Below are 24,074 nucleotides of genomic sequence, written 5' to 3'. Positions count from 1 at the left end.
TGGCTAGTTGCACTACTCAAGAGAACAAACGGAATAATGGGTCTAGTAGGTTATGTACACTAAAAAAACAGACTACTGGTCGTCGAGAACGTGCAGGTACTTCTTCTCCTCCTGTCTCTCCCGCTCCGTGGCCGGGGGCAGGTCGTAGTACGAGGCGCTACGGTATCCCAGCTGCTCAACGTTAGCTCATATCCATCCATATCGTACGCAGCACTTACCAGGTAGTGGAAGGTCAGGTTGCTCAGCTCGGCAGGCTCAATGTCCAGATCCTTGAACGTCTTGGCGTTCGGGTCGATCACCTGGTCGATGAACTCGCGCTCCACCTCGTCGGCCGACAGGGTGGGCCACCAGAGGTACTTGTTCATGTAGTAAGCCAGAGGCTTGAGAACAGCCTTGGGAAGGTTAATGTGACGACGGTGCTTGACGATTTCCTTGTCAACCAGCTCGGCGATCTCGGCAGTCGAGTAGTTCTTGGGGCCGTAAAGCTCGAAGGTCTGTCCCACGGTGCTGTCGTCATGCAGCATACGCTCCAGAGCAGCACCGACGTCAATGGCCTACTGTCTGTTAGCATCCGGCTGGAGAATCCGCTGCTCTTAACATACGTGAACGGGCCAGTAGCGCTCCTGCATGTGGTTGGCTGTGAGGTGGTTGCTCGCGCGGGCGAGCTTGTGGAGGAGGTTGTCCTCGAAACCGAACATGGGCGCGGGACGGACAATGGTGGTCTCGGGGTAGATGGAGCGGACCACTTCCTCACCCCAGGCCTGCGACAATCAGCATGTGAACGCCATTGCATCAACCAACACACGGACCTTGGTCGCGAAGAACTCGGAAGGAGAGTTGCGGTTGGCGTTGTAGGAGGAGACGTGGATGAAGCGGTCAACGTCGTACTTGGCGACAGCCTCAACGATGCGCTCCGTACCGTCGACGTGGACATCGGTGTAAGTGAAGTTCCTGCAATGCCATTAGCAGCGCTTCGCCACTGCTTCGTTCCAAAACTGACTTGGTAGGGTATTGACGGCCAACAAGGTTGTAGACGACGTCGGAGTGGCGCACAGCCTCTTCAATGGACTGAGTGTTGCGCAAGTCGTATTCCTGGACCACCGGGTTAGTCGGCTAAACCAGACCCCCCCCCCCCCGAGCGCGAATTGAAGCCAACATACAATGAAGTTGACACGGCCAAGGTCACCGGTGACCTTCAAGTGTCTCTTCGTCATCTCCTCACGGTAGGGGACGACAACGGTGCATCCCTGCGTAGCTAAACGACGTCAATCTCTGTGCTCCCGGCCGACCAATTGCCCAACATACCGAGCTTGTTGACGATGTAACGACCGAGGAAACCAGTAGCACCGAAGACAGTCGCGGTGTGACCTAGAGAAGAGCAGATTTAGTCGTCTGACAGCATGCGAACCCGGCGGGGGGCAGAACGAGGGCGATGTACCTCCCAGAGAGGACCTGTGGAAGAGACCAGTCAGCATCACGAAGCTCCACCACACCGGCATATGCGCCCTTACCGTCCACCCTGGACCTTCAGAATCGGCTTTCCAGTCCGAGTGATCGCAACATCCTGGAGATTCCGGCGCTGGATCTGGAATTGGAACTTGGGGGCGGGGGCAAAGGCCCTCGAGCCCATGGCGGAATTGACGGCCCGGGACGTCTGCATGGTCTCAATTCTGCTTGCGAATTGGATGAGACCACCGAATTGCGTCCGGATCGGAGGTTCGATGGACAAAAGGGAGGAGAGGGGAGAGAGCGGAGCTCGACGTCAGGACTTGTGCTGCTGCAGCTGGTCGAAAGTCGTGGTCCCGAATATCCTGGAGTTGGCACGGGACTCTCGCGCTAGTCCGTTTTCGGTCAGCACTTCGCTGCCTCAGCTGCTCGTGCTCCCCTTTGAAATGCTCGAATGGGGATCCTAGGTGCCTAATGCAGCTGACGCAGGTATAGTGCTTCCAATAGCTTACTGAAATTTTCAATTTCAGCACGGAAGCGCGCTCTGTGGCCGACCGTGGGATTTACACCAAATCGCGTCTGACTATTCGAGAACTCTGATTGGCCGAGACGCCCATCATCGTCATGTCAACGAGTCTACGGAGTATAACAGACATATTGAAAGCCATTGCATCAATTGGGAATTGAAATGATCCTGAATTCGAATGGAATTGCTTGGCGCTTAGCTTTCAATCGAGGTTTCATCGCATACGGATGCTATAGATTATCTATATCACACACGCTGCCCACGAGCAATGAACAGGGTCTTGATCAGCTCCTTCCCTTCCTTGTGGAACACAACCTGCTCATCCATAACCTCATATCTAAAGCCAGTTAGACCTGCGCCTTCATATAGCTGCTGCATCTGCTCTTCAGTGAACCCATGGCTTTTGACCGTATGCTCAGCGTTGCCAAAACCATGCTCAACCCTATGAGGGCCCTGATGGTGGTGGTGATGATGATGGTCGTCGCTGGCTGGTACAATATCGACGACCATACACACACCACCTTTCTTCAGCCGTTCGCCAAAGCGGGCCATGGCCAGGTCCGGCCGCTCGAAGTGGTGAAAAGCCATGCTGACAACCACGATGTCAAAATCAAAGTACTCGGGCCCTGGGAGCTCCTCCGGGATAGTCTCGGCCAAAAGGTCGCCTTTCAGCGCGGTCATCTTGTCTCCAAAGCCTGCTTCCTGGGCATTCTTGTTATACTCGCTGACCATCCCTTCGGAGACGTCCAAGCCAACGACTTTTGAGACAAAGGGTGCCAATGTCTTGTAGAACTGTTAGTCTGGGCCCATGGCACTGCTCACTTCGACAGCACTTAGGTAAGAGGATAACTTACCAAAGAGACAGCACCAGGCCCACACGCATACTCCATCATCTTGATCTCTTTCCCATTTCCGGCCTCTGTGTTGGTCCAAATGTCACTGATCCAGGAACGGCGACTATCCACCTGTCTGCAGATTGCCTCCAAACCTTTCTGAAAATCGGTCTTGTAGGACTTGGCCAACTTTCTGTGAACTGTAAGTAGCCACACCTGAGACAGAACAAGCCCTGTGTACATACTCAAAGTATTGACGGTTCGCCTCGGTGTGTTCTGCCATGATTGGATGTAAATGTTCAACTTGGATAATCGCAACAATGGATGGGAGCAAATAATTTAAGTTTTTTAGAACTGTTGAAAAAGCAGAAGATGCTCAAAACTACAAGAGCACAATTCAAGGTGCAAAACGGCCATATTTATAGCTTTACTGCCCAGAAATGATCAGCCTGAACGCAGGCGGCTATGGCAAGCTCGGAGACATATCGGAGACATCTTGTAGACCATCTGGGTCTAATGTCGCCACTAAGGTAGCTTTGGGAATGGTTGAGGCCAAACAGCTACCAGGATTGCAGGAAGGCAATCGGACTTTGGGCTGAGATTCGAACCGATCGGCGAAATACTGGTATCTGGACACCTGCGAGGAAGAGATGGGAGCCGCCGAGGATGATGTCGTAGGCGATGTCATGTGCCTCACCGCCCGAGCTTCGACGGCGGTCCATCACGACCAGCTCCGCTTCCACTTCAGATCAGCTTCGCTGCCCCATCTTCGCCCCGATTACATCCATTCGCCCTCTCATATCCTCCGATCTTCCATCCATCTATTACCAGACCCCCCGCCGCATTACTGAACCCCCCAGCCACCATGGAGAACCAACGGATCTCCGATTTTCTCACCGATCAGATGCAGCAAGCTCCCGAGCAGTGCCAGGCCTACTTCCTAAGCTTCGAAGACTACTGGGAGCGCAAATTATGGCATCAGCTTACGGACTCCCTGGTCGAGTTCTTCCGCCTACCAGAGAGCGCTGCCCAGCGACTACCGATATTCAAGAGTTTCGTCCTCAGCTTCGCCGATAGAATCAACCAGCTCAAGTTTGTCTCGTTGGGTTTGATGGCATCAACGGAGTGTGCCGGTTCGTATCCCGTCATACCGACCTTTAGCTCCATGGCGAGTCGAGGCCTCGCTAATCTTTCTATATCCAGATGACCAAGAGCGCCTGTCCTTCCTCACATCACTGGCAGACAAAGTGAACAAGCCCGAGTCACAAGATGCTTACATCTACGCCCTTGCGGATGTCGCCAATGTCAAGCAACGGCTACAAGACCTGAACGGCGCGCAGAAGGACCTGGAGGCATGCCAGAAAGTGCTGGACACGTTCGACTCTGTGGAGACCGTGGTGCACGCATCCTTCTACAAAGTCAATGCGGACTACTACCACGTAGGTACCTCCCCGCACCCGCCACCGGGACTCACTAACCAAGCACCCATTTATCCAGGCCAAACAAGAATTCGCCTCCTTCTACAAGAACGCACTCCTCTACCTCGCCTGCATCAATCTCGAGGACCTCAGCGAAGCCGAGCGTGTCTCCCGCGCCTACAACCTGAGCGTGGCCGCCCTCGTCTCCGACACCATCTACAACTTCGGTGAACTCCTCCTGCACCCGATCCTGGACTCCCTCACCGAGACGCCGCACAGCTGGCTGCGCGACCTCCTGTTCGCCTTCAACCGCGGCGACCTGACCGCCTACGACGTCCTCGCCGGAAACATCTCCAAGAACCAGCTGCTGGCGCAGCACCGCATCTTCCTGTACCAGAAGATCTCTCTGTCCGCGCTGACGGAGATGGTCTTCCGCCGTCCCCCGCACGACCGTAACCTGACTTTCTCTGCCATCTCCGCCGAAACGAAGGTCAAGCCTCAGGAGATTGAGCATCTGATCATGAAGGCGCTGTCGCTGGGTCTGCTCAAGGGTGCCATTGACCAGGTGGCCCAGGTCGCGCAGATCAACTGGGTGCAGCCGAAGGTGCTGGATATGAAGCAGATCGAGGGCATGCGGAACAGACTGAAGGACTGGGATGCTGGTGTCAATCAGCTGGGCCACTGGATCGAGGGCGTTGGAAAAGACGTGTGGGCTGCATAGATTTCCCCTCGTTTTCCTTTCCCCTTCCTTCTGTCCCCCTTATGTTAGTCCCCGGCTCAGGTAAAAGAGCACCACATGCATGTATGTACGAACAAGTACTAGAAACCTCATTATAATTGAGAACCACGAAAGTCACCCCCCACACGGTCGTCAATCATGCATTCGCATTCTAATATAATTCAAAACCTAAATTTATAAATACAACCATACTATGGTAACATAGCAATCTACCCACCCACCTTCTAAAACACACCACACCCACCTAACCAGTAACCCGAATCTCTACCACAGAGTATCTAAGAACTAAACAACGAAAACCCCACCAACGCACACCCGGACACCCAAGCAGGCCACCAAACACACCAAACAACGACCTGCGTCCACACGCCCCAAACATCCCACCCGAAGGCCGCCTGCGTCAGCACGGTCTCCAGATCGACCCCGAAGTAACTGCACGCCACTAAGAGGACCACAGGCGGGGAAAGAACGCTCAGGAAGATGACGCCCAGCGTGGAAAGTATATACCGGAGAGGACGGGAGGTGGTGTGCGGGTTGATGCGGTTGACGAAGCTGAGGGGTGCGCAGAGGAGGCCAATCATGAAGGAGAGGGAGAAGTTGAGGGTTGCGAGGGTGGAGAGGAAGAGGCCTAGGATGAGGAGGGAGAAGGATTTAATGAGGAGGTATTGTTGGGGGTTGGGGTTGAGGCCATGGGATAGGACGGCGGCGAGGAGGAGGGGAAGGATAAAGTTGGCGAGGATGCTAGTGTAGGTTGCTGTTGGGTAGTACTGGTTGGTGGTGAGTGTTAGTTGGGGTTATGGCATATTGGGGTAGGGGGACGGACCTGGTGAGAGATGTTGTTGAAGATGTAGAGGGGGATTAGCCCCAGGAGGTGGAGGCCGACAACAAGGGTAAGTGGGAGGGCGAGTTGTCGTTCTATGATGTTGCTGGCGTCTGGTTGGGCCGGTGGCTGCTTGTCGTCGAGTTTCTCTGTTGCTGTTGCGGCTTGCTCTTTCGTAACCTTCGCGGCTTGAGCGCTTTGCTGGGCGCCTGGGTAATAGCCCGTTCGGAGCCATAGGGCGATTGCCATGATGGTGAAATTGCCAGCGATCAACATCGCGCTGGGGAGGTACGTGCCAATGCTGACGAAGCGGTTGGTCTGCATAAGAAGGTAGAAGAAGAAACTCTGATGCAAGTGTTCCAGGAGGTTGTTCAAGCTGCGACAGAGACTCTCGACCGTGCGGCCAAGCGCCATCTCATCCTGCCAACCATCGCCCTTCGTCTGAAGAGTGATAGCATCAATGTGATACGGCATGAAGCTGCTGTGCGGACCCGTCGCATAACCGAAGCCCTGCTTGACCATTCCCCTCATGATAGTCTCCAACCGCATTTCGTAGCTGTCATCGTGATCCCACATCTCCTGCAGATTGGTTCCAATGCCCATCTGCCCACCGGTGATGGATACAGCCGTGTTGAACAGATCTAGGTTGGGCAACTGGCCGTTGACGCCATCGTACAGGATGTGCAGGGACTCGAACCGATGGTCGAACGGGTATTCGATCACCAAGCCGCCCTGCAACGCGCCGCTCTTCAACGGCAGGGGTTGTACAAAAGCTGGCTGCATATCATGGTAAGCGTCGATCCACGCCTGCGTGCCTGCTTTGCTGTCCGGCGGGAACAAGAAGATGATATCCTTCGACCATAGCGACCACCCTGCAGCCAATTCCGTGAGCAAATCATACACTGCATAACCACCATGAGGAAAACCACCCACGCTTAAAGTATCTCGCCAGAGTCAGTGCAAGAGTGACACCATTCAGGTTCAGCTCATCGTCCACCGTCTTCCAAGCCGCAACTAGCACAATAGCTTCCGTAGCATCCCCTCGCGGCGCCTGGATAATCGAGTAGACATTCTGACCCTGATGCGTGATCCCGGACGACGTGTACTTGTAATTTTGCGTGGCAACTTTCAGCCCGGTGGCCTTCAGAATCGATTGAATCTTATCCGACACCCTGATAGACACCCATACCTAGTTAGCAACGCATCCTGACGGTATCCGAGCTCAAATAACATACGCTGGTGTGAAATCGTCATTCCATCCCTCTTGTCCATCCTCGGTCTGCGCTGTTAGTACACCCTCTAGCTCCTTTTTGTATCCGCGGAAGATGTGCTGCTCGCTGCCGGAGAAATAGGCATGGACTTGACCGGGGAGAAGCGCGTTCTCGGAGATGTAGGTTTGCCGGGAGTAATCGTTGAGGGGAAGGAGGAGCAGCCAGACAACGCCGGCGACGATGCAGATGAAAGAAAGGATGTGAGGTAGATGCACGAAGAGAAAGTGGGGGTTACTCCGCAACTTGCGGATCACAGCTGTTGTTGTTGTTCTGTCAGCGTGGTCTGGCTTGAGGTGTCCTTCGCGACAATCCGGGGTAAGGTGAGCAAGGGTGAGCAGTATGGGATTGGGAGGGGGAAGGATGGATTCGGTGCCATTAGAGTAGGGGATTCAGCGATGGATAGCACAGCTCAGAGACATCTTACATTTCAAGGCCATGAGATGCGAGGCATTCGGGGACCTGGTCCCATGGTGGTGATGCTCGATGGTCCGGGATGTCTACCGCCGCTACGGAGCACTAATCAACTGCCCGCAAATTTACGTTGACCGCTATAGACCACCTGCACAACTTCAGGCCGAACCATTATTATTTGCTTTCCCCGCAAAATTGCGGAGACTATTGAATGCCGTATAATGCTAATTAATTATGCACAAGAAAGTATTCTCCAGGTAAACAGGTGATTCCTCACGGGCCAAGGCGTTGCGACGAGCCGAGGAAGCTCATCGGGGTTCCCCTTTCACCACCGGTGGTCGTTGTTGGAAGGACACCATAACGACCGTACGTCTTTTGGTCCACTGACACATAATGGGGCAGTCTTCCAAGGAGATTGAGTTTGCCTTCAATCCATCTCAGAACCTTCTCCGGGGGAACGAAGATCTTTAGGAATCCAAGTCCGACTGACGAGCACGAATTAGCCGCTAGCCTAGGTATACAAAAAGGAATATGCACTTACGCAAGTACCCAACCAAGATAGCACACAGGTGCCCAAGAAAGCTCGTATTAGGCACAAGGATCGAGACAAGAGCGCACGCAAACAGGGGCGACGTCCACGTGGGGATCTTGGTCGTTCCGAGACTGAAGCTGCATTAGTTTAAGTCCCCAGGAAGAATTGATGGCGACAAATACCTAAAGTAGGGGTTCGACTTGAATGTCCGAATAGCCTCGGAGCCTAGAAGAAGGAAGACCCAGACACTGGATATAATCAGGGACTGTTTCATGTAAATTGCGATACAGATAGGGCACTCACCTTGAACCCACGACAGCAGTATTCCTGTGCAATAGAAACTTCTCAACCAGAATATAGAGACCTGCCGGAAGCGTGGAGAGAGCTAATACAACCGACACCCAGGTTAGCATGTCTCATTCAATCTCCCATCCACTCCAGAACGCCAAGAAAGCAGACTTACGCCCAATGAACAGCGCGACTGCGGTCAACGTGCCATGCTCGGCCTCAAACCGCTCCAACAGGGGCGTAAGCGCCAGGACATTTAGAAAGGCATGAAAAAATCCCAGGTGGATGAAAGGATATGTGTTGAGACGGTACACTATCTTATGCGTCAGAACGTGGCTATACTTGCAAGGCCACGTGTGCCCGAGGAGACATACTGGTGCCGAATCCAACCTCATCCGGTATAACGGACCCCCATTGCACCACGCTCCACATCGTCTGCAACTCGAGCAACCAAAAGACAAGGATCGCTAAAAGCACAAGTCGTGTGAAAAGAGGGAGGCGGAGGACGTAAGATCGTACCCTAGACGGGTTGAAGGGCAGCGGCGGCAGAGCGGCGGGGGTAGCCATGGTGGTCGGCGTTTGAAGGTAGCGAGATGGCGGTAATAAAGTCAGTGGTCACAGCACCGTAGACCGAGAGCGAGTTGTCGCTATAGTGTCGGAGGGGAGTATAATAATGTCGAATGAGGGATGTCAAGTGTCGGAAGTGCAAGACGGTGCTGGTGGAGTCTAGGGGGCGATGGAGCGGTCTCGGAGACCAAAGTATGCGTCCCAAGGTTAAAGAAAGAAGCGAGCCTGAATAAATGGGCCCAGTGAAATATATCTGTCAGATTTGATAGGAGACTAATGAACTGCAAGTCATTGGCAACGAGTTGTCTGAAGCCGGGATAATTGCACGCAAACTCCGGGACACACGCGACGGGAGTCAGGCCAAGATGAAACAAGACAACAATCGAGACCCAGACAGCACGAAGAGATGGCGAGCAATGAAACTCTAACCGAGATCACCAGGCAACCCCAACGATGAGGACAAGAGCACTAAAGTAGTGCTTCTTGGGGTGGCTGGATCGTATTCCTCTCGGCCTGAGGCTGACCTGGACTCGCCGTTCCTTTTGCAGCGCGGATCTTCATAGTCACGTGGAAGATAACGTTTATCGTTCCTTTCTACGGAGAACTTACGACGATCTGTCTTACTCGTTCTCACGACAGTCATTCCTCATGTGGATTCATTATTTACTAATGGTAACATGTACAGAAGAAGCGGCTAATGCGTTATTTCACGCATTTACAGGTACTGTCTGAACCAGGCGACGGCCTGGCAGAAAGCCTGCTCCTTGGACCACTTGAAGTGGGGGTTGCTCAGGTCGGCGCGGACAGCGAAACCGTGGGAGACACCGCTGTACAGGTTGATCTGCCAGGGCTGGCCAGTCTTGATCAGGGTCTCCTCGGACTCGTGACGAAGCTGAGTGGTGAAGATGTTGTCGATCTCTGGATGCGAGAAATATGTTAACATGCGCTCGCGTATCCAACAATGTGTTCAAAAAGTGCACTGAATCACTTACGAGCAGCAGCAATGGACAGAGGGCCCTGGATGGCGCCGAGCTCCTCGTGGGTGACGAAGGAGGGGTGGGCGTTGAAGCCAACGTTGATCTTGTCGTCCTTCATGAAACGGCAGACGTACTAATTGGCGAGCCTCATTAGCGGGCGAACGTTGCACTGTCCGAAGAGAAAACCCACCTTAGCACCGAAGCAGTAACCAACAGCGGCGATGCGCTTAACGCCCAAGTCTCCCTTGATGTACTTGATCGTCGACTCAACGATAGGGTCGACGTGAGCGGGCTGATGGTTGGGGAACCAAGCGCCAATGTCGAACTTGCCAGACTCCATGGCGGCGGGCTCAATGGCATCGCCATTAAAGAGATCGGGAAGGACGCACAGGTAGCCGTTGTTGGCGAATTCATCGGCAACGAGCTTGGCGTTGTTGAAGAGACCGAAGATGTCGCTCAGGAAGAGGACAGCCTTCTCAGGGGTCTTGTTGTCCTTGGGGTAGACAATGTAGGTGTCGACTACGAGACAAGGTGGCGTTAGAAGGGGGCATATGAGAAAGAAATCCAGTGGGACCACGTACTGTCGTTGATCTTCTTGACTTCGCCGACAGGGGTGCCTTCATGCTTGAAACCCTGGGCACAGCAAGCTCCGGGAGGGTTAGAGGCCATGGTGATGATTGTTTAGTCTTGGGACGTGGCTAGACAGGAACAGGGGGAAGAGTTTCAGTGTCAAGGATACCAAGGGAGACTGGCGACTATATAACCACTGGGCTTCGCCCCAAACGAGCAGCATCGGCATCCACCTCGAGCCGCCTTCTCCAAAATGCCCCTCCCCACCTGCTGCCCCTCATTAATTACTAATACTTGACACAGTGCGATGCCCGACATCACACACTCTTAACATACATTGTTCTTTTGCATGTTGATAGAAGCCCGCTATAGGCCACCATGAAGGTCGTTCAGCCAGACTGCTAATATTGTCCAGTCGCTGAGGGGAAGGGGGATTCGGCGTATATCAGATTCGCCGAGTGGCGGTCTTGCGGGATGCTTCTAGCAACTAGCGAGAAGCTGCCGACCGGCAATTCCCGCCGAGGTCGGGCGTTACACTTTCAGGTTAAGCTTTGTCGGTGGCCCGGACTTAGTTAACCCCGGCATCGATCTCCACTGTGCACAGTATGCCAGCATGGAGCACGTCTAGGTACCACTATGCAGGGCGATTTGCGCCCAAGATTGGGTGATCCCGTCATGGAGACAGTAGACAGTGGAAGTGGCAGCGGGATTGAATCCCGTCCAATCACATTACATATGATACGGAAGTGTAAAGGCCAACTTAATCGGTCCATGCAGAAAACCTATACCAATTCATTATATCGATAGATCCAAAAAGTCATCAATCACCTCCTCATTATGTTCCGTAACAGGGATATCGGGTCATTAACACGGGGGCACGTCAAAGATGAATAAGAGTCGTAGAACAGGGCCGTGGTATATATGGTCGTATTATGTTCGTCACCCGTATGTCCGAGATCAGACACCAGACCGAAGAAAACCAATGTTGTAAGGGGTATAATGCTGTGGAAAGCAGATATGTTTTTTTTTTGGGTTTGTTGATTTGTTGGTTCCGCCCGCGCCCTGACAGCCCTCGATGGAATCAACTGCCAAGGCGTCGTCGGATGTAGCCTCAGGCGGAGGCCGGGAACTGGAAGGGCGGCAGGGCAGGGCGAGACTCCCGCTTCACCGCCCAGGCCTTGATGGCAATGGCGAGGATCTCGCAGGCCATGATGAAGGCGGTCAGTCCCATGGTGACCGTAAAAACGAACATCGCATCGAGGTCGTACTTTTCCAGCACGTCGATCACGCTACGTGTCTATCCCAGAAGTTAGCCAGACAGGTCTTGCAGTCGATGCAAAGTTCCCTTTCAGACTTACGCTAAGCATGAAGACCAAACCACCCGACATTAAGCAGAAAGCAGCAACGATCTCGGTCGGTGGACGAGATGGAAGGTAGGAGGTCGGGGGCTTGAGATACATGATAACATAGGTCATACCCCGAGCCAGCGAAAAGCCGACCAGGAGGTTGCCCCATTGCTTGTGCACCATGGTGGAAACCATGCTAGTTTGGTGATGAGATCCCATCATCATCCCCAGTAGGAGAATGATCAGCGCAGGCATGGGGTTAAGCGACACACCCTGGGTGTCAGGGAGCTGCCAGGCAGTATCCGTCGATGTGTGCGCACTCATGTGGGAGGGATACTGCAGGACCGTGCTGTTCAGCCAGCCTCGGACGCGCTTCGACTCGAAGAGCATACCACACAGGCCACCACCGAAGAACATGATGGAGATGGACACATGCTCGAGATCGGTGGCAGTCCATGCGCCACCCCAACCAGCGAGATGCTCCAGGAAGACGTTGGTGATACCATAGAGGAAGATCACGAATGACTCAACGAATTCGCCAGAGGGGATTCTGGCCTTCCATTTACCGACAATGGCGCTGGACGGCTTCACGTTCCAGGCCCAGCCAAGATCGGCCCAGCAGCCAAGCATGCGTCCCAGTGTCAGAATGCCGTACCAGAAGAAGATGCCTCCTTTGATGAAGTGGGCAAGTCCATTGAAGACCTCGCTTGCTCTCTGCGTCGCACGTTAGCTGGCTTCATCTACCATGACTGATAATCTCGCGACTTACCATGAGACCACCGTAAGTCACTCCACCGGTTGTAAGGGCAATGAAGCCAAACGGCAAGATGATCCTGTCAATAATTGCATAAATAATAGAGATGATGCCAAGGGCCCTGTTGGAGACCATACGAGGCACTCGGCTGGCGAGGAAGCGGTCGAAAAACGGGACACGGAACCAACCACGCGGTTGGGACGAATGCTCAAGAATCGGGTCCTCCGGCTTCTCAAAACCATCATACTCATCCGAAGGCGATGCACAAGACGGCGAGCTAGGGCGACTGTGGAGGGAAGAGGAGTTTCTTTCCGTGCCCTGTCCGCTATCGCGCGACCAACGGTACGAGTGACGGATACCAGCCGGGTAGGTGTGAGCCATCTCATCGGTAGAGACCGGGAGGAAGGCCGCGCGCTCATATGCGCTCGATTCGGACTCGCCTCTGCCAGCGTAGGCAAAGATTAACGACATGATGACTTGCGCGCTCATGACCCAAGTCACAATCCAGCCGATCTTGTGGTGAGCGTTGTTCGGGTACAAATCGGGGGTCTGGCTGTTGTAGATGATCCCAACAAGCAATCCCACCGCGTTGAACACCAGGAAGAGGAATTGCGACGGCAGCGCGAAACGAGATCGCGCAACACTGAACATGACCGCTGGTGTTTCAAAACGTCAGTATCCTTAACTTAGGAATGGAAAACTGAGACTATACCTGTTGGCAGAACGAAGCACCAGGCTAGAACCATCAGGCCGATATGAGCCATAATTGCGCCGCTGTGCTTTCCATACGCGAAATAACTCATGAGGGATTCGTCATTTTCATCTGTGTGGGAGTCCTGGGTAGAATCACTATGGCTCATGTCCATATTCATGTCCATGTCCATCGCATCGTCGTCTCCATGGGGAAGAGCATTTGCGACGGATGCCAGGAAAAAAGCTGCCGCAAGCGCGGCACGGGAAGCTCGCTGCCACATGGAGGGGGTTCTCTTTTTACGAGCAGGAGTTTCAAGGTTATGCTTCTGCAATCTGCGACAGGTGAATATCAAGAGCACTGGAGCTCTAAGGCGAGGCCAACTCCAGCTCCAATTGCGGCGCGCAAAACGGTAGGAATTATGGACTAGGAGCTGGGTTGCGGATGTCGCGGCTACCAGCTGGAGGAGGAGGGCAGGAGTTAGAAATACGCCGGGGCAGGTCGATAGGGCTGAAGTATGGAAGCAGACGGCGGTTGTGGAAGGGAGAGCAGAAGTATAAGAATGGGAGAAGAATTAAAGGGAACCCGGCCGGCCAACGGTGAACCACGGGAAGACAACGATGGAAGGCAGAAGACCGGGGTGCGAGAGGGTCGCGCGAGACTTTTTAATCATTACTCATGATTATTTTTCTTCGCCGTGTGTCGCTGCTCTCCTTCCTTCGGAGCTGGCGGGGATAGGATGCGACAAGGCCGAGAGGGCGTGGAAACAACACGCGTGCTGGAGCTCCCCAAAGCTCCGTGTGCCGAAAGTGGAGTTACCGCACCCTCGCGCTAGCAGGGAAGCCCAGGACTTATCGACTTGTCAGTCGACAGGCTGGGTTGCGCCTTGTTCTTGCGACTTCTTGCTGCTTCTTGCGGCTTCCTCCACAGCTTTGAACGATGACGGGCACTGGAACCCTTTGCGCATGAATGCTGGAGCCTTACAGCTTCCCATGGCCATGAGATATTGTATCCGCGGCCTTCCCAACAGCGTCATCATGAGGTGTCTGTCGGGAACGCTGGTACCACTTATCCAGCGATGGAGCAGATCATTATTGGACTAATCGCCGCCCTCCAAGCCTGGAACCTTATTTCCTCTCTTTTATTTGATCTTTTTTATTTTTTTTTTTCCCTCTCTTCCATTTCCTTCCAAATCTTTTACTAAGACAGTACCTTCATCGGGTTCCTTCGCCTGTCAGCCAATCCCTTCGTCTCATCTGACTTCCTTCCCAACATTCCTACGTATACAATTCCGCCCTATAATCAAACTAGCTCTAGGCCTCTGACTCATGATGCGTTTGCCGCAGTGACCGCTATCGACACCGTTATCCCAGCACCATACAAGGAATCATTTTTCCAGTCTACACAAATGCTCGCTTACTTCATAGTTGCTTCCCGTCCATCCTTGCAATAGTCATAAGATGAAGAAAATCCACGATTCTTGGCACCGCTGGTTCTCGGAAGTCCGGAGCGACCGGGAGGATACTTCACGCCTAGGTCACCGCGCGCTGACGGCGCCGTGGAAAATGACCTCATCCCAAGGTACCGGGCTTTTAGCGCCAGGCCTAGAGCGGACCAGCCCATCCGCTTCGGGATCCTGCTCGCCTCTTTTCGGGGCTTTTTCTCTGGTCATGGAGGCCTGACGGACTCACGGCCCCTCCACGGCTTTATTACTAATGGTGCGGGTCAGCAGCCATTTCAAAAACAAAGAAGCTCCAGTCCGAACTATCTATTAGAGATCACCATGATGATGGGTCCGAAGGAGTCTACAAGGCTGCAAGCACTACTCCGTATCACACAGTAGATACATGGTACTCCGTATACCGGTCTCCTTTGTCTGCGTGTCTCCGTTGGCTCCGATCTTGTCTCCACGCCGTAGTAAACAAGAGCACTCGCGCGGGGTGTATAAACAGTGACCCGGTAGCAGGGATCCTGATACGCCCAAATCTTAGATCCCGTCTTCCCGCTGCTCGTATGCTACGCAATAAGCAGACGAATCGCTTACTGTCGAACACGGAAAGGTCACTGCCCGGCGGCTATTCGAGCTCGTGGAAGAGCGACCCGGCAGGGGCTATTGTCTGGGGATGATTGTCTTGACTCCGTGAAAGTAGGTCATGCTTTCAGTCCTATCTCCCTTACATATGCGGTCGTTGATGGGGGGGGGGGGGGGGGGTCAGACCTGGGATACTATAGTGATGCCCTGTCTATTCCATAGTGCGCCGGCACGGAACAATCAATCTATCAGCAGCTCCAATCCACCGACATACTTGAGTATGCAGCGCAGCAGCAGACTACGAAACGAAGAATCACGGCAGAATCGGGCAGGGTGGCCCATTGCGAGCTGGGATTGGAGGGAACCTTGTCTGGAATGTGCTCCAGGAGGAAGTGTTCTCCGTGATCGATAGGCGAGCTGAACTCCTACTAGTATAACCCCTCTTTCTGCAGAGGTCGATCGACCCCTTATATGGAAGCCACCCCTCATGGACGGACCACTCTCAAACCATCCCGCGACAGTTTGTGTTGACTTCGGCTACACAAGTGACTGCAGTGGATGTAGGTCCAGCTCTATTGAAGAGTGGCCTAGCTGGAATGTACCCAACTGGCCCATGATATTTTCATCTTCAAGCTCTGGTGGGCTGATCGCCAACCCAGGCACATGCCAGTGTAGCATGACGCAGCGACGCAGCTCGTCGGTCGCACTAAACATCGGTGCTACAAGCGAGGAGAGCGATGGCCAGGCACGGACGGAGGATGTGCTGGCGCCGACCGAACATTAGGTTCGGGCGACGATCTTGGTCGCTAAGTGTCAATCTATCTATACAACACCACCAAGAAAGGTGAAGCTGAGAACTGACCCGGAACCAGAAGAGCGGTGGCTTGTCTAGCAAGATCCCGTGCAACTCTGGTGTAACTCAATGCTCGATGCTCAGGACTCCGACTTAAGTAGGGACCGTGTAGCCACCAGCGACAAGCGTCGATCTCTACCGGCCTAGTGGCATCATCCCTCATCCTCGCTCGGAAGCAAACCCCACCCGGCGGGCCTGCACGTTGGGCTTTTGCTAGCCCTGTCTGTGCCCGTGAGCATACGCTATACACAGTCCTGGTCTACGAGTGCCCTCATCTGACAATCCAACCGACGATCGTGGCTTGGCATCACCGGATGAAATTCCAAGACGGATCCAGCCTGGAGCCATCGCTCGCAATCCGCATCCGCGCCCTTCCGTATGAACTGCCCGGGCGGCACAACACCGCCATGCGCCGGGGAGCTTCTGGTCACTTTTACTCACACGCACCTCTGTTTTTCACACACATCCGTCTTTCCGGAGATCTTGCCTGTCGCACGGCTTCGTTTGCCCAGGTTTCGTCGAGCCTCTTCTGAATTTTTATCACTCTTTACCCGTTTCAGCCTTAGTCCTTGCCCACCGCACCCGTACTTATGCATCATCGTATGACCGTCACTGACTCATCTCCAGTGACGCCCAACGCGATGGATCGGATACTACGGAGTAGTCAACAATGTCCTGATATCTGATGCGGTCGGCTCGTTGACGTCATTGACATAGCTTCACGAAGTCCCTGGCTCTTGACCTCAGGATTACAATAGTCCCCAGTGACAAGTCTAACAATGGATGGGTAGAGAGGGATTTTCCGACTATGGCTATTGTGTGCTCTTCTCGAGGTCCCTCCCCGTCGTGATGGCCGTGCCTCCCCGCAAAGACTCAAGGCTGCGCAGCAATCATTGCCGTATTGGAATGTTGGACATCCGTGCTGTCAGGCCGACCACCACCAGCGGACCCGCCATAAAAATTAGGTCTGATAAGATCAAACCAATCCCATGGCCTGGATTCGGCACATCCGGCTCACTCGGCTTGCATTGCACTCTTCAGTCAATTCCCATCGCTATGTAGTATACAGAGTCTGGATGCGGTCCGGCATGGTTCGATTTATCCACGTCGCCCGAGTGTCCCCAAGTGTGACCAACGAACTGACATGTCAGCTGTTCAGGGACTTCCCCTCCCACATATTTACGACACACTGCCTCCAGTTCCTTTGACTACTGTCTAGTAGTGGAACCCCCCTCCGATGCATTGCCCAATCACTTCCCGATCGACCATTCAGAGCTCTCGTAAAGTCGGAGACTTTTCCTTCCATGTGGATTTCCGCTTCAACGTTGGCTCGGGTTGGACTGGCGAAAAAATTTGATATTGATGGGGTAAGCAAAACCGCCGGAGGGCGCCGTTCCATATTTCTCATGGCCGCATTCCTAAGCGGGAAAACCCATGACTCTACACTTGGCTATACTAGGCAAGTGACGAGAATTTCCGTGCCGCTCCCTCCGGCCTCTCTCCGATGTTGCCGCTTTAACCGGTCTCACGCATGCTGATACTGGTGTTTTACCATAGTCGGTACATCCATTGCTTTCATTATTTGACTAATCGAGAGCAGTACAGCAGAGCATTATAGCCAATTACCTACTAAGTCAGCTCGAATCACAACAGCCGGGTTCCTGCAATACCCGCTTCCTGCGAGATGGCCCAGTTACGCCAATCCTTGATCGGTCCCAACTAAGTAGGGTTCAAGGAATAGCTTTGCGTGGACACCTAGAAGCCATGAAATTTCCACTGGGAATTTCACTTTGTACAATCTGGGATGCCCATATTTCGAGATGCCGCAGACTTTACAAACTATCTAGAGCCGACATGGCATTGTCTACACAGTACTCCGTACAGGGTTACAGGCGTGTCTAGGCAATAGACAGGCAGTCTCGCTTCCTCCCGACGGATCTTCGGATATAACCGTGTGGAGTATTCTCGCCTGCATATGCTCCTTCTATCGAGGGATTACTTGCTCCAGCATGGTCCTCTTCTAGGAAGAGTAACCAAGATAGCAACTACCAGCTGCGCAAGGAGCCCATTTCTACAACGCTTTGGTCATCATTATGGACAACATCAAAGCCATCAGCTCTTCACAACATGTCCTACTCGAGCTTCCGTTCAGACCATCATAGTCTACATTCAGAGACCTTGGAGCATCGCGTGGCCTCATCTTCTGCAAAACAGAAACAGCAATCCTCAACTCTCAACTTTGTCCAGGCGCAAAACTAACTCAACCTTATACCCTTCTAAACGGGCTCATCCAATCCGACCTCAGGCTTTAAACCCGACTCCCCGTCCTACTCTACCTCAGTATATCCCCAAGTAAGGAATACAATGGAGTACCCGGAACCGCCGGCACGGAATATTAAATAGGCAATAGATAGCCAGCCCGATCCACGAGAGACGGGCTAATCTCCGACATCGACATCGTCACCGACACCGCAACTCGCACACCAATCAGCCGTCATCCTTTAAGCTACGTACGTAGGCCTTTACTGCAGGGTATCTGCTAGGTAGGTAAAGGGGCGGATAATCCCGCAATCGGGTGATTGGATATTAGTCTTCCCATCGGGAGCCGGATGTTGGATAGATTCTAGACTAGGATTAGCTAGGTAAGTGAATGGGTTATCTGATCCCGTACCTGTCTAGTTCCATCTAAATACTGGTGTCTCTTCTGGGAATATTACGTTCTCATTTAATGGAATGACCACATCTCTTGGCCGTCGATGATAATGGATATCATCTGCCGGAAGTACTTACATATTCTCCCCTGAAAGCGCGGTATTGCACACAAGAGTGGCTTATGCCAGTCCCAAGGACGTACCCATACCACAAGCATAGTATACTTCCTATATAGACCAACGAATATGGTTCCACCTCACTGCATCTTGCATTCTCGCATGGCATGTTTCCACATGTATGTACGTACGAACATAGGTAGATATCAGCTAACTAACTAACAACCTAGCCAACTAGTCACCTATAAGCATAGTCCTAAAATTTACTTCCTCCTGCCCCTGCCCCTCTACCTCTGTAGTAGCAGCTACCCGGTCCTTCCCAAGTAGACACCACATCTGAAACCTACAGTGGCTATGCGACGTCTTCACTTCAAAGCATACAGTAAACTTCGCTTCTTACTATGATGGGGGTTTAGTACCTTCTACATGCCAGATCTTGAACATCCGTTGGTGTGATCACCGCAGAAAAGATTCTGCTATTTGTTGTTTTCATCCATGTGTAGTGTAAGCCCAGGTCTGTGTCCATACGATTAGTCCTCTCTGCTCGATTGATTCTAGCATGTCTGAAAGGAAGGAAGGAAGGAAGGAAGGAAGGAAGGAAGGGATCGGATGTGTAGGACGAAGGTTATGTTCAGTGTTAGGTAGGAGGGGTATCTGATGCTTTAGTAGATTAAATATTGGTGTTTGGGTTTGGAAAGAGTGTACTGGATGACTGTATTTGTGTTGGGGGGGTATGGATCGTTCCTTATGGGGGTGTTTGTTATGGTATCTATGAAGGAGGATGAATGTGATTTGAGGATGGTAAGAGGTAGTCTGATTACATATGTTGTATGTATTCAGATGGAGGTAAGCCGTCCAGTGAAATCTCCAAATCAAGGGATAACTTATAAAATCTCGTGGATGAAGAAACATTGCAGAAGAGGAAGCAGTATACTATAGAATACATCGGAACGGAAAAACTCCCCCGCAACCCTGATCCCCCACCCCGATCACCTGACCCAATCTCTCCCAACAGGGCTTAGCCGCACTCAAGCGAGATGGTCCGAGCCCGCATCACGGAAACCGGAAAGCACACAACGGAATTTCGACCCTAACCTTTTCGTTCAATCCCTCAACGCCCAGCGACGACAAACCGCCTGCCAAACACCCTCATCCCCAGGTTTCTCTCGCCTCAGATTCAAGATGACTCACGAGTCCGTCTGGTACAGCCGGCCCCGCAAGTAAGGCATTCTCGCACCCGAACGGATATGATGATTTTGTGTGGCTAATGGATTCGTTTTTGTTGTGTATAGGTTCGGCAAGGGCTCCCGTGGATGGTGTGTAAAAACCGCGATTTTCCAGGATTGATGAATTGGGCGACGATGAAAGAATGAAGAACTGATTTGTGATTGCGATGAAATAGCCGTGTCTGCACCCACCGCGCCGGTCTCATCCGCAAGTACGGGGTATGGATATCAACCTATTCCCTGGGTTTTGATGGAGAAGGATTGTGCGTTTGAGGGTTTGGGAATATTGTTTGGCTAACCGGGATTTGCGACTTTCAGATGAACATCTGCCGTCAGTGCTTCCGTGAGAAGTCCCAGGACATCGGTTTCCACAAGGTTGGTCTCACCATTACCATCACCCACCACCACTACATCATCTCGCAATGGCATGGCAAGGAGGATTTGGAAGGAAGAGAAAGAAGAAAAAGATCGAACGCAAAATACAACGACGAGCAACCAAAACGGGCAATATCCGAGAAAGAACATGAAACCATATACAACCCACACACATATACACACAGACGGAAAAGAAAAAAGAAGAATGAAACAATCACTAACACCATCACCAATCCAGTACCGTTAAATCGAATCTCTCGATCCCATTTTCCTATTCACGACGATTCGTTAACGCGCTCGGCGCTCGGTTACCACTCCCACGGCGGAGGGATACGATAGCCTCTCGCCTGAACCGACCGACCTGCAACTAAAATCCGTCCGGGCTTGCTTCAATGGAATGAATTAAAATGGTGTTGAAGGAGATATGATGAATTAGAGGAAGAGAGGGAAATATTGCGCGGATGCCGGTGTTGACAATTTTATCCGAAGGTGTCATGTCGAACCTTTTTCTTTTTCCAATTCTTAATCGAATGAATTGAGGAAATCTTGCTAAGGATCCTGCTTCTTTCGGGTGATGAGAGTGTTGAGGGCAGTGGTGTGATGACGGGATGGTGGGTGCTGCTGCTTATCATGATGCGGCGCTGGTGGGTGTAGTCTGCTTGAACTGTTACTGCATATGGTCGATTGCGCCTTCTTCCTATGCGACTGCGGTATCGGATGGCCAGGCTGGTGTAGGGCACGTAGTGTAATATCCTCTGCATCAGATCGTATGAATTATCTTAGCACATCCGGTGTCTATACGGGTGAGCCTGAATGGCCAGTGGCACGATAGCAGTACTGTCATCAATTCTAGCTAAACAGCTATGCTAAGCCCATCGCAGCTGACTTGTACTGTAGTCTTTCAAGCCACGGCGCTAACCTATCCCGCTATATCTAGATATGAACAAAGCAAAGCAACATTTGGTCTTACATCTATGGCAGATGTCAGCCACCTCTCGCCGAGACGAGTATGCAACCGAATAGATAATCAACTCCTTTCCATGACTCCGTGTCGCTGAACTGAAACCGAATGCGAGAATAAGCCGCCTGGATGATGTGATAGTACAATTGTATGTCTACAGGCTTCTATTGCGGTGCAGAAGCGAGAGATCGAAGATTGTAGAACAGAAGATAGGCATCCGCGTTGAGGACATCTGCCTCTGTGACGGCTGTAACCTGGTCGTCATTGAAGAGCATCCACTGATGGATTAGGTCAGTGTCGTGTCAAGGAGAACCAGATACCCGGCAAGGAGAACTCACCTCGTCGCCCTGACGGCAGTATACATAGTAATGCCCCGCATCGAGCTTGCCCTTGTGGACTACAGCAGATGAGAGGTCATACATGAATCTTGACCTATCGACCCTGGCATGTGGGACGGTCGTATAAGGAAGCATGTTGATTGACAGCGGAAAGTCGATCTTGCCCTCCAGCTTCTCGGAGACAGAAAACGTGTGCTCGAAGCGCTGTAATAAGTCAGAACACGCTCTTAAACCAGAACACTGGTTAATACTAGGCGAGACCTACCTTCAATTGCATGCACAGAATGGCCGGTAACTTCCGGATTCGAAGCTGTTTGGTCGCCTTTTGAGGAGTTCCGCCGCAATGGCTGCAGTTGTACACGCCTGCCATCAATTTCTCCGGAGACGTGTAACTGTCCAAACATCCACTTAGAGTAGGCGTCGATGAGGCCCCAATACCACCCATGGCGCGCTTCTTCGCCTGCACCTGAACGTCCAGACTGAGATCCACCATAGGATCATCCGTTCGCGTAACATTGCCACACTTGTCGCAGGTAACACTGCTTCGAAGCTTGCCGTAGAAGGTCTTATGGAAGAAACAAGGACAGCCCTTCTCATGACCTTCTCGGTGTCCCTCGGTGCTAGCATGAAGCTTGTCGACGAGGAACTGATAATATTCATGGGCATCTTGTTGTTGATAGCCCGCCAACGTCTGGAATGACCATCATTAGCACCGGTTGATAGGATACAGCACCAGGACAGCATACAGGACTTGCGCGCCATGACGCCAAGAGAAGATTAAGAGCTGCGAACCCTTCTGCTTTATCGCTACTGTTAAAGTCGGCGAAAGCCTCGGCAACTGCACATCCTACACAATCAGAGGCAGTACAGTCGTGGGGCTGATGTCCGTTGCCGAGGAAGTACGTGTTGAGTATCGGATCATGCAGGAGGGTCTGGAGAATGACATTGAGATAACATGTCTGCCCCAGGTTAAACAAGCCCCTAACGCCTTGCTTGGCACACGGACGTTTGTTAGCATTACTGCGAATGTAAAGTTCATCTGCAGAGCTATTGCTAAAGCGACGTTTCCGGGCAACTTCTTCGGGTCAGTGCTGTAACAAGTACAGTTTGAGAATCAAACGCTAACCTTCCAGAGCGCTCTCCGTTGTTGAGCACCGAAGCCGTTCTAGACCGTGGTCGTAGACGAAATCACTGCAGGCCTCGCAGTACAGGGTGCGGCCTCTGGAATCCATGTCTGGCAGAATGTTAGCCGACGCTGATAGACGAAAGAAACGACCACTGACAGAACTGATGGCTGGTCTTCTCGGTATGGGCTTTCCGGTCGGCCATTGAGATCGCCTCAGAGCACGTCAAGCAGGTATACTTAGGCTTCAAAAAGCCCTTGGCCTTGAGACGAGTACTCTGTTTAACAGACAAATCCGTGGAGCGCGGGAAATTGCTGAGAGCATTATGTGTCTTGATGAAAGCGCTCTTGAACTGTTCAGAGGTGCTCCCATCCTGTCCCAGTTGCGCGGCCAGATGCTCTTTAATGGTTCAGTCAGAATAAGATCTCAGGAAGGGTTCTCGCATGCTTGATACATACCGCACCCGAATTCAGCCTCCGAAAGTAATGATATGGAGTGCACACTTGCCATGGCGACAGTGTGGTTAAAATGAGTGAGAATGGAACGTTAAAGATCGCACTGAAGCCTATCGGATCCAGTCTAACTGAGACTCCCAGTCGAGCAAATGAAAGAGTATGCTGAGAGTGTAGACAGAGTAGATGCTCAGCAGGTCAACTGCAGATAAAGAAGGAATCCATGGATCGCAGGTAACACCCAGGAGGACTCTGCAGGTCTCAGTCACATCAGCGTGAAGTGTTACTAGGGGACATCCGGGGTCCAATAGGAATGAAGAGAGAAAGCACCTTCAATCGATGTGCCAATAACAAACCCGCCGAGACAATGAAATGTCGAGGGGAACAAGTAGCAGTAGTAGCAGTAGTAGGAGCAGTCAGTGTTTCTCCGCAGCCACCGGGTGTTCCGCAGTCGGGATCGGAGCTGGACGGCCGGATCCTCGAGTCAGTCGGCCTTTGCGCCGGACACTGTGTCTCTTTTCAGGGCGGACCTGAGCGGGCAGGCACCAGTCATATAAACCAAGACGGGATGAAGAATACAATATACAGCCAGGCCAGGTATAGAATGCCTATGAGCGAAGGCACCGTAGGCGCTGGAAGCGAGTCAGATCTTTTTTTCTCTGGCAAGGGTCGACCGCGGCTCCGGGCGATAAGAAACCGGGACTGCATTTGATCCGAGATCGTTAGATGCAGGCAATCAGGCATGACCAGGGGAGC

General features: G+C 52.4%; 8 protein-coding genes across 8 annotated transcripts; 2 read left to right on the top strand and 6 right to left on the bottom strand.

Annotated features, from left to right (window-relative positions):
- Positions 1–17: 17 nt before the first annotated feature.
- On the bottom strand, positions 18–1,752 carry BO80DRAFT_462481 (complex I NDUFA9 subunit family protein). The gene is made up of 9 exons (XM_025722517.1): positions 1,512–1,752; positions 1,439–1,452; positions 1,306–1,368; positions 1,161–1,255; positions 1,001–1,092; positions 810–951; positions 603–761; positions 219–554; positions 18–171 (listed from the first exon to the last, which is right to left on the bottom strand). Exons 1-9 carry the CDS (start codon positions 1,658–1,660, stop codon positions 73–75), a joined length of 1,149 nt encoding a protein of 382 aa, XP_025578124.1. The 5' UTR covers positions 1,661–1,752; the 3' UTR covers positions 18–72.
- Positions 1,753–2,140: 388 nt separating this feature from the next.
- BO80DRAFT_400975 (class I SAM-dependent methyltransferase) lies at positions 2,141–3,430 on the bottom strand. Its single transcript, XM_025717548.1, has 3 exons — positions 3,051–3,430; positions 2,827–2,998; positions 2,141–2,755 (listed from the first exon to the last, which is right to left on the bottom strand). The coding sequence occupies exons 1-3, from the start codon at positions 3,086–3,088 to the stop codon at positions 2,219–2,221; spliced, it is 747 nt and encodes a 248-aa protein (XP_025578123.1). The 5' UTR covers positions 3,089–3,430; the 3' UTR covers positions 2,141–2,218.
- A 136-nt stretch (positions 3,431–3,566) lies between these two features.
- On the top strand, positions 3,567–5,102 carry BO80DRAFT_491552 (proteasome regulatory particle lid subunit RPN9). Its single transcript, XM_025723703.1, has 3 exons — positions 3,567–3,938; positions 4,009–4,244; positions 4,303–5,102. The coding sequence occupies exons 1-3, from the start codon at positions 3,671–3,673 to the stop codon at positions 4,942–4,944; spliced, it is 1,146 nt and encodes a 381-aa protein (XP_025578122.1). The 5' UTR covers positions 3,567–3,670; the 3' UTR covers positions 4,945–5,102.
- Positions 5,103–5,123: 21 nt separating this feature from the next.
- BO80DRAFT_500104 (Gaa1-domain-containing protein) lies at positions 5,124–9,351 on the bottom strand (the record flags this gene model as incomplete). Its single annotated transcript, XM_025724217.1, has 12 exons — positions 8,659–9,351; positions 8,460–8,597; positions 8,300–8,381; positions 8,179–8,244; positions 8,006–8,127; positions 7,742–7,949; positions 7,478–7,512; positions 7,018–7,309; positions 6,716–6,954; positions 5,786–6,654; positions 5,308–5,729; positions 5,124–5,130 (listed from the first exon to the last, which is right to left on the bottom strand). Exons 1-12 carry the CDS (start codon positions 8,849–8,851, stop codon positions 5,124–5,126), a joined length of 2,673 nt encoding a protein of 890 aa, XP_025578121.1. The 5' UTR covers positions 8,852–9,351.
- A 215-nt stretch (positions 9,352–9,566) lies between these two features.
- BO80DRAFT_452960 (dienelactone hydrolase family protein) lies at positions 9,567–10,497 on the bottom strand (the record flags this gene model as incomplete). Its single annotated transcript, XM_025721976.1, has 4 exons — positions 9,567–9,769; positions 9,844–9,961; positions 10,019–10,347; positions 10,410–10,497. The coding sequence occupies 4 exons, from the start codon at positions 10,495–10,497 to the stop codon at positions 9,567–9,569; spliced, it is 738 nt and encodes a 245-aa protein (XP_025578120.1).
- A 1,012-nt stretch (positions 10,498–11,509) lies between these two features.
- Positions 11,510–13,472, bottom strand: BO80DRAFT_348876 (Ytp1 family protein; the record flags this gene model as incomplete). The annotated part of the gene is made up of 4 exons (XM_025715477.1): positions 11,510–11,695; positions 11,757–12,458; positions 12,514–13,154; positions 13,211–13,472. The coding sequence occupies 4 exons, from the start codon at positions 13,470–13,472 to the stop codon at positions 11,510–11,512; spliced, it is 1,791 nt and encodes a 596-aa protein (XP_025578119.1).
- A 6,552-nt stretch (positions 13,473–20,024) lies between these two features.
- On the top strand, positions 20,025–20,443 carry BO80DRAFT_320870 (40S ribosomal protein uS14; the record flags this gene model as incomplete). Its single annotated transcript, XM_025715125.1, has 4 exons — positions 20,025–20,062; positions 20,135–20,158; positions 20,245–20,287; positions 20,387–20,443. Coding segments are annotated over 4 exons (162 nt in total), but the record flags the coding sequence as incomplete, so codon positions are not given.
- An 822-nt stretch (positions 20,444–21,265) lies between these two features.
- On the bottom strand, positions 21,266–23,772 carry BO80DRAFT_422718 (putative ubiquitin C-terminal hydrolase Ubp8). Its single transcript, XM_025718885.1, has 7 exons — positions 23,325–23,772; positions 23,026–23,265; positions 22,869–22,976; positions 22,489–22,817; positions 22,008–22,433; positions 21,743–21,946; positions 21,266–21,682 (listed from the first exon to the last, which is right to left on the bottom strand). Exons 1-7 carry the CDS (start codon positions 23,374–23,376, stop codon positions 21,569–21,571), a joined length of 1,473 nt encoding a protein of 490 aa, XP_025578117.1. The 5' UTR covers positions 23,377–23,772; the 3' UTR covers positions 21,266–21,568.
- Positions 23,773–24,074: the final 302 nt, after the last annotated feature.

This window comes from Aspergillus ibericus (genome assembly GCF_003184845.1).
Source record: "Aspergillus ibericus CBS 121593 unplaced genomic scaffold BO80scaffold_8, whole genome shotgun sequence".
Taxonomy (NCBI): Eukaryota; Fungi; Ascomycota; class Eurotiomycetes; order Eurotiales; family Aspergillaceae; genus Aspergillus; species Aspergillus ibericus.
The sequence above is the reverse complement of the archived record's forward strand: the minus strand, read 5'-3'. Positions and strand labels throughout refer to the sequence as shown.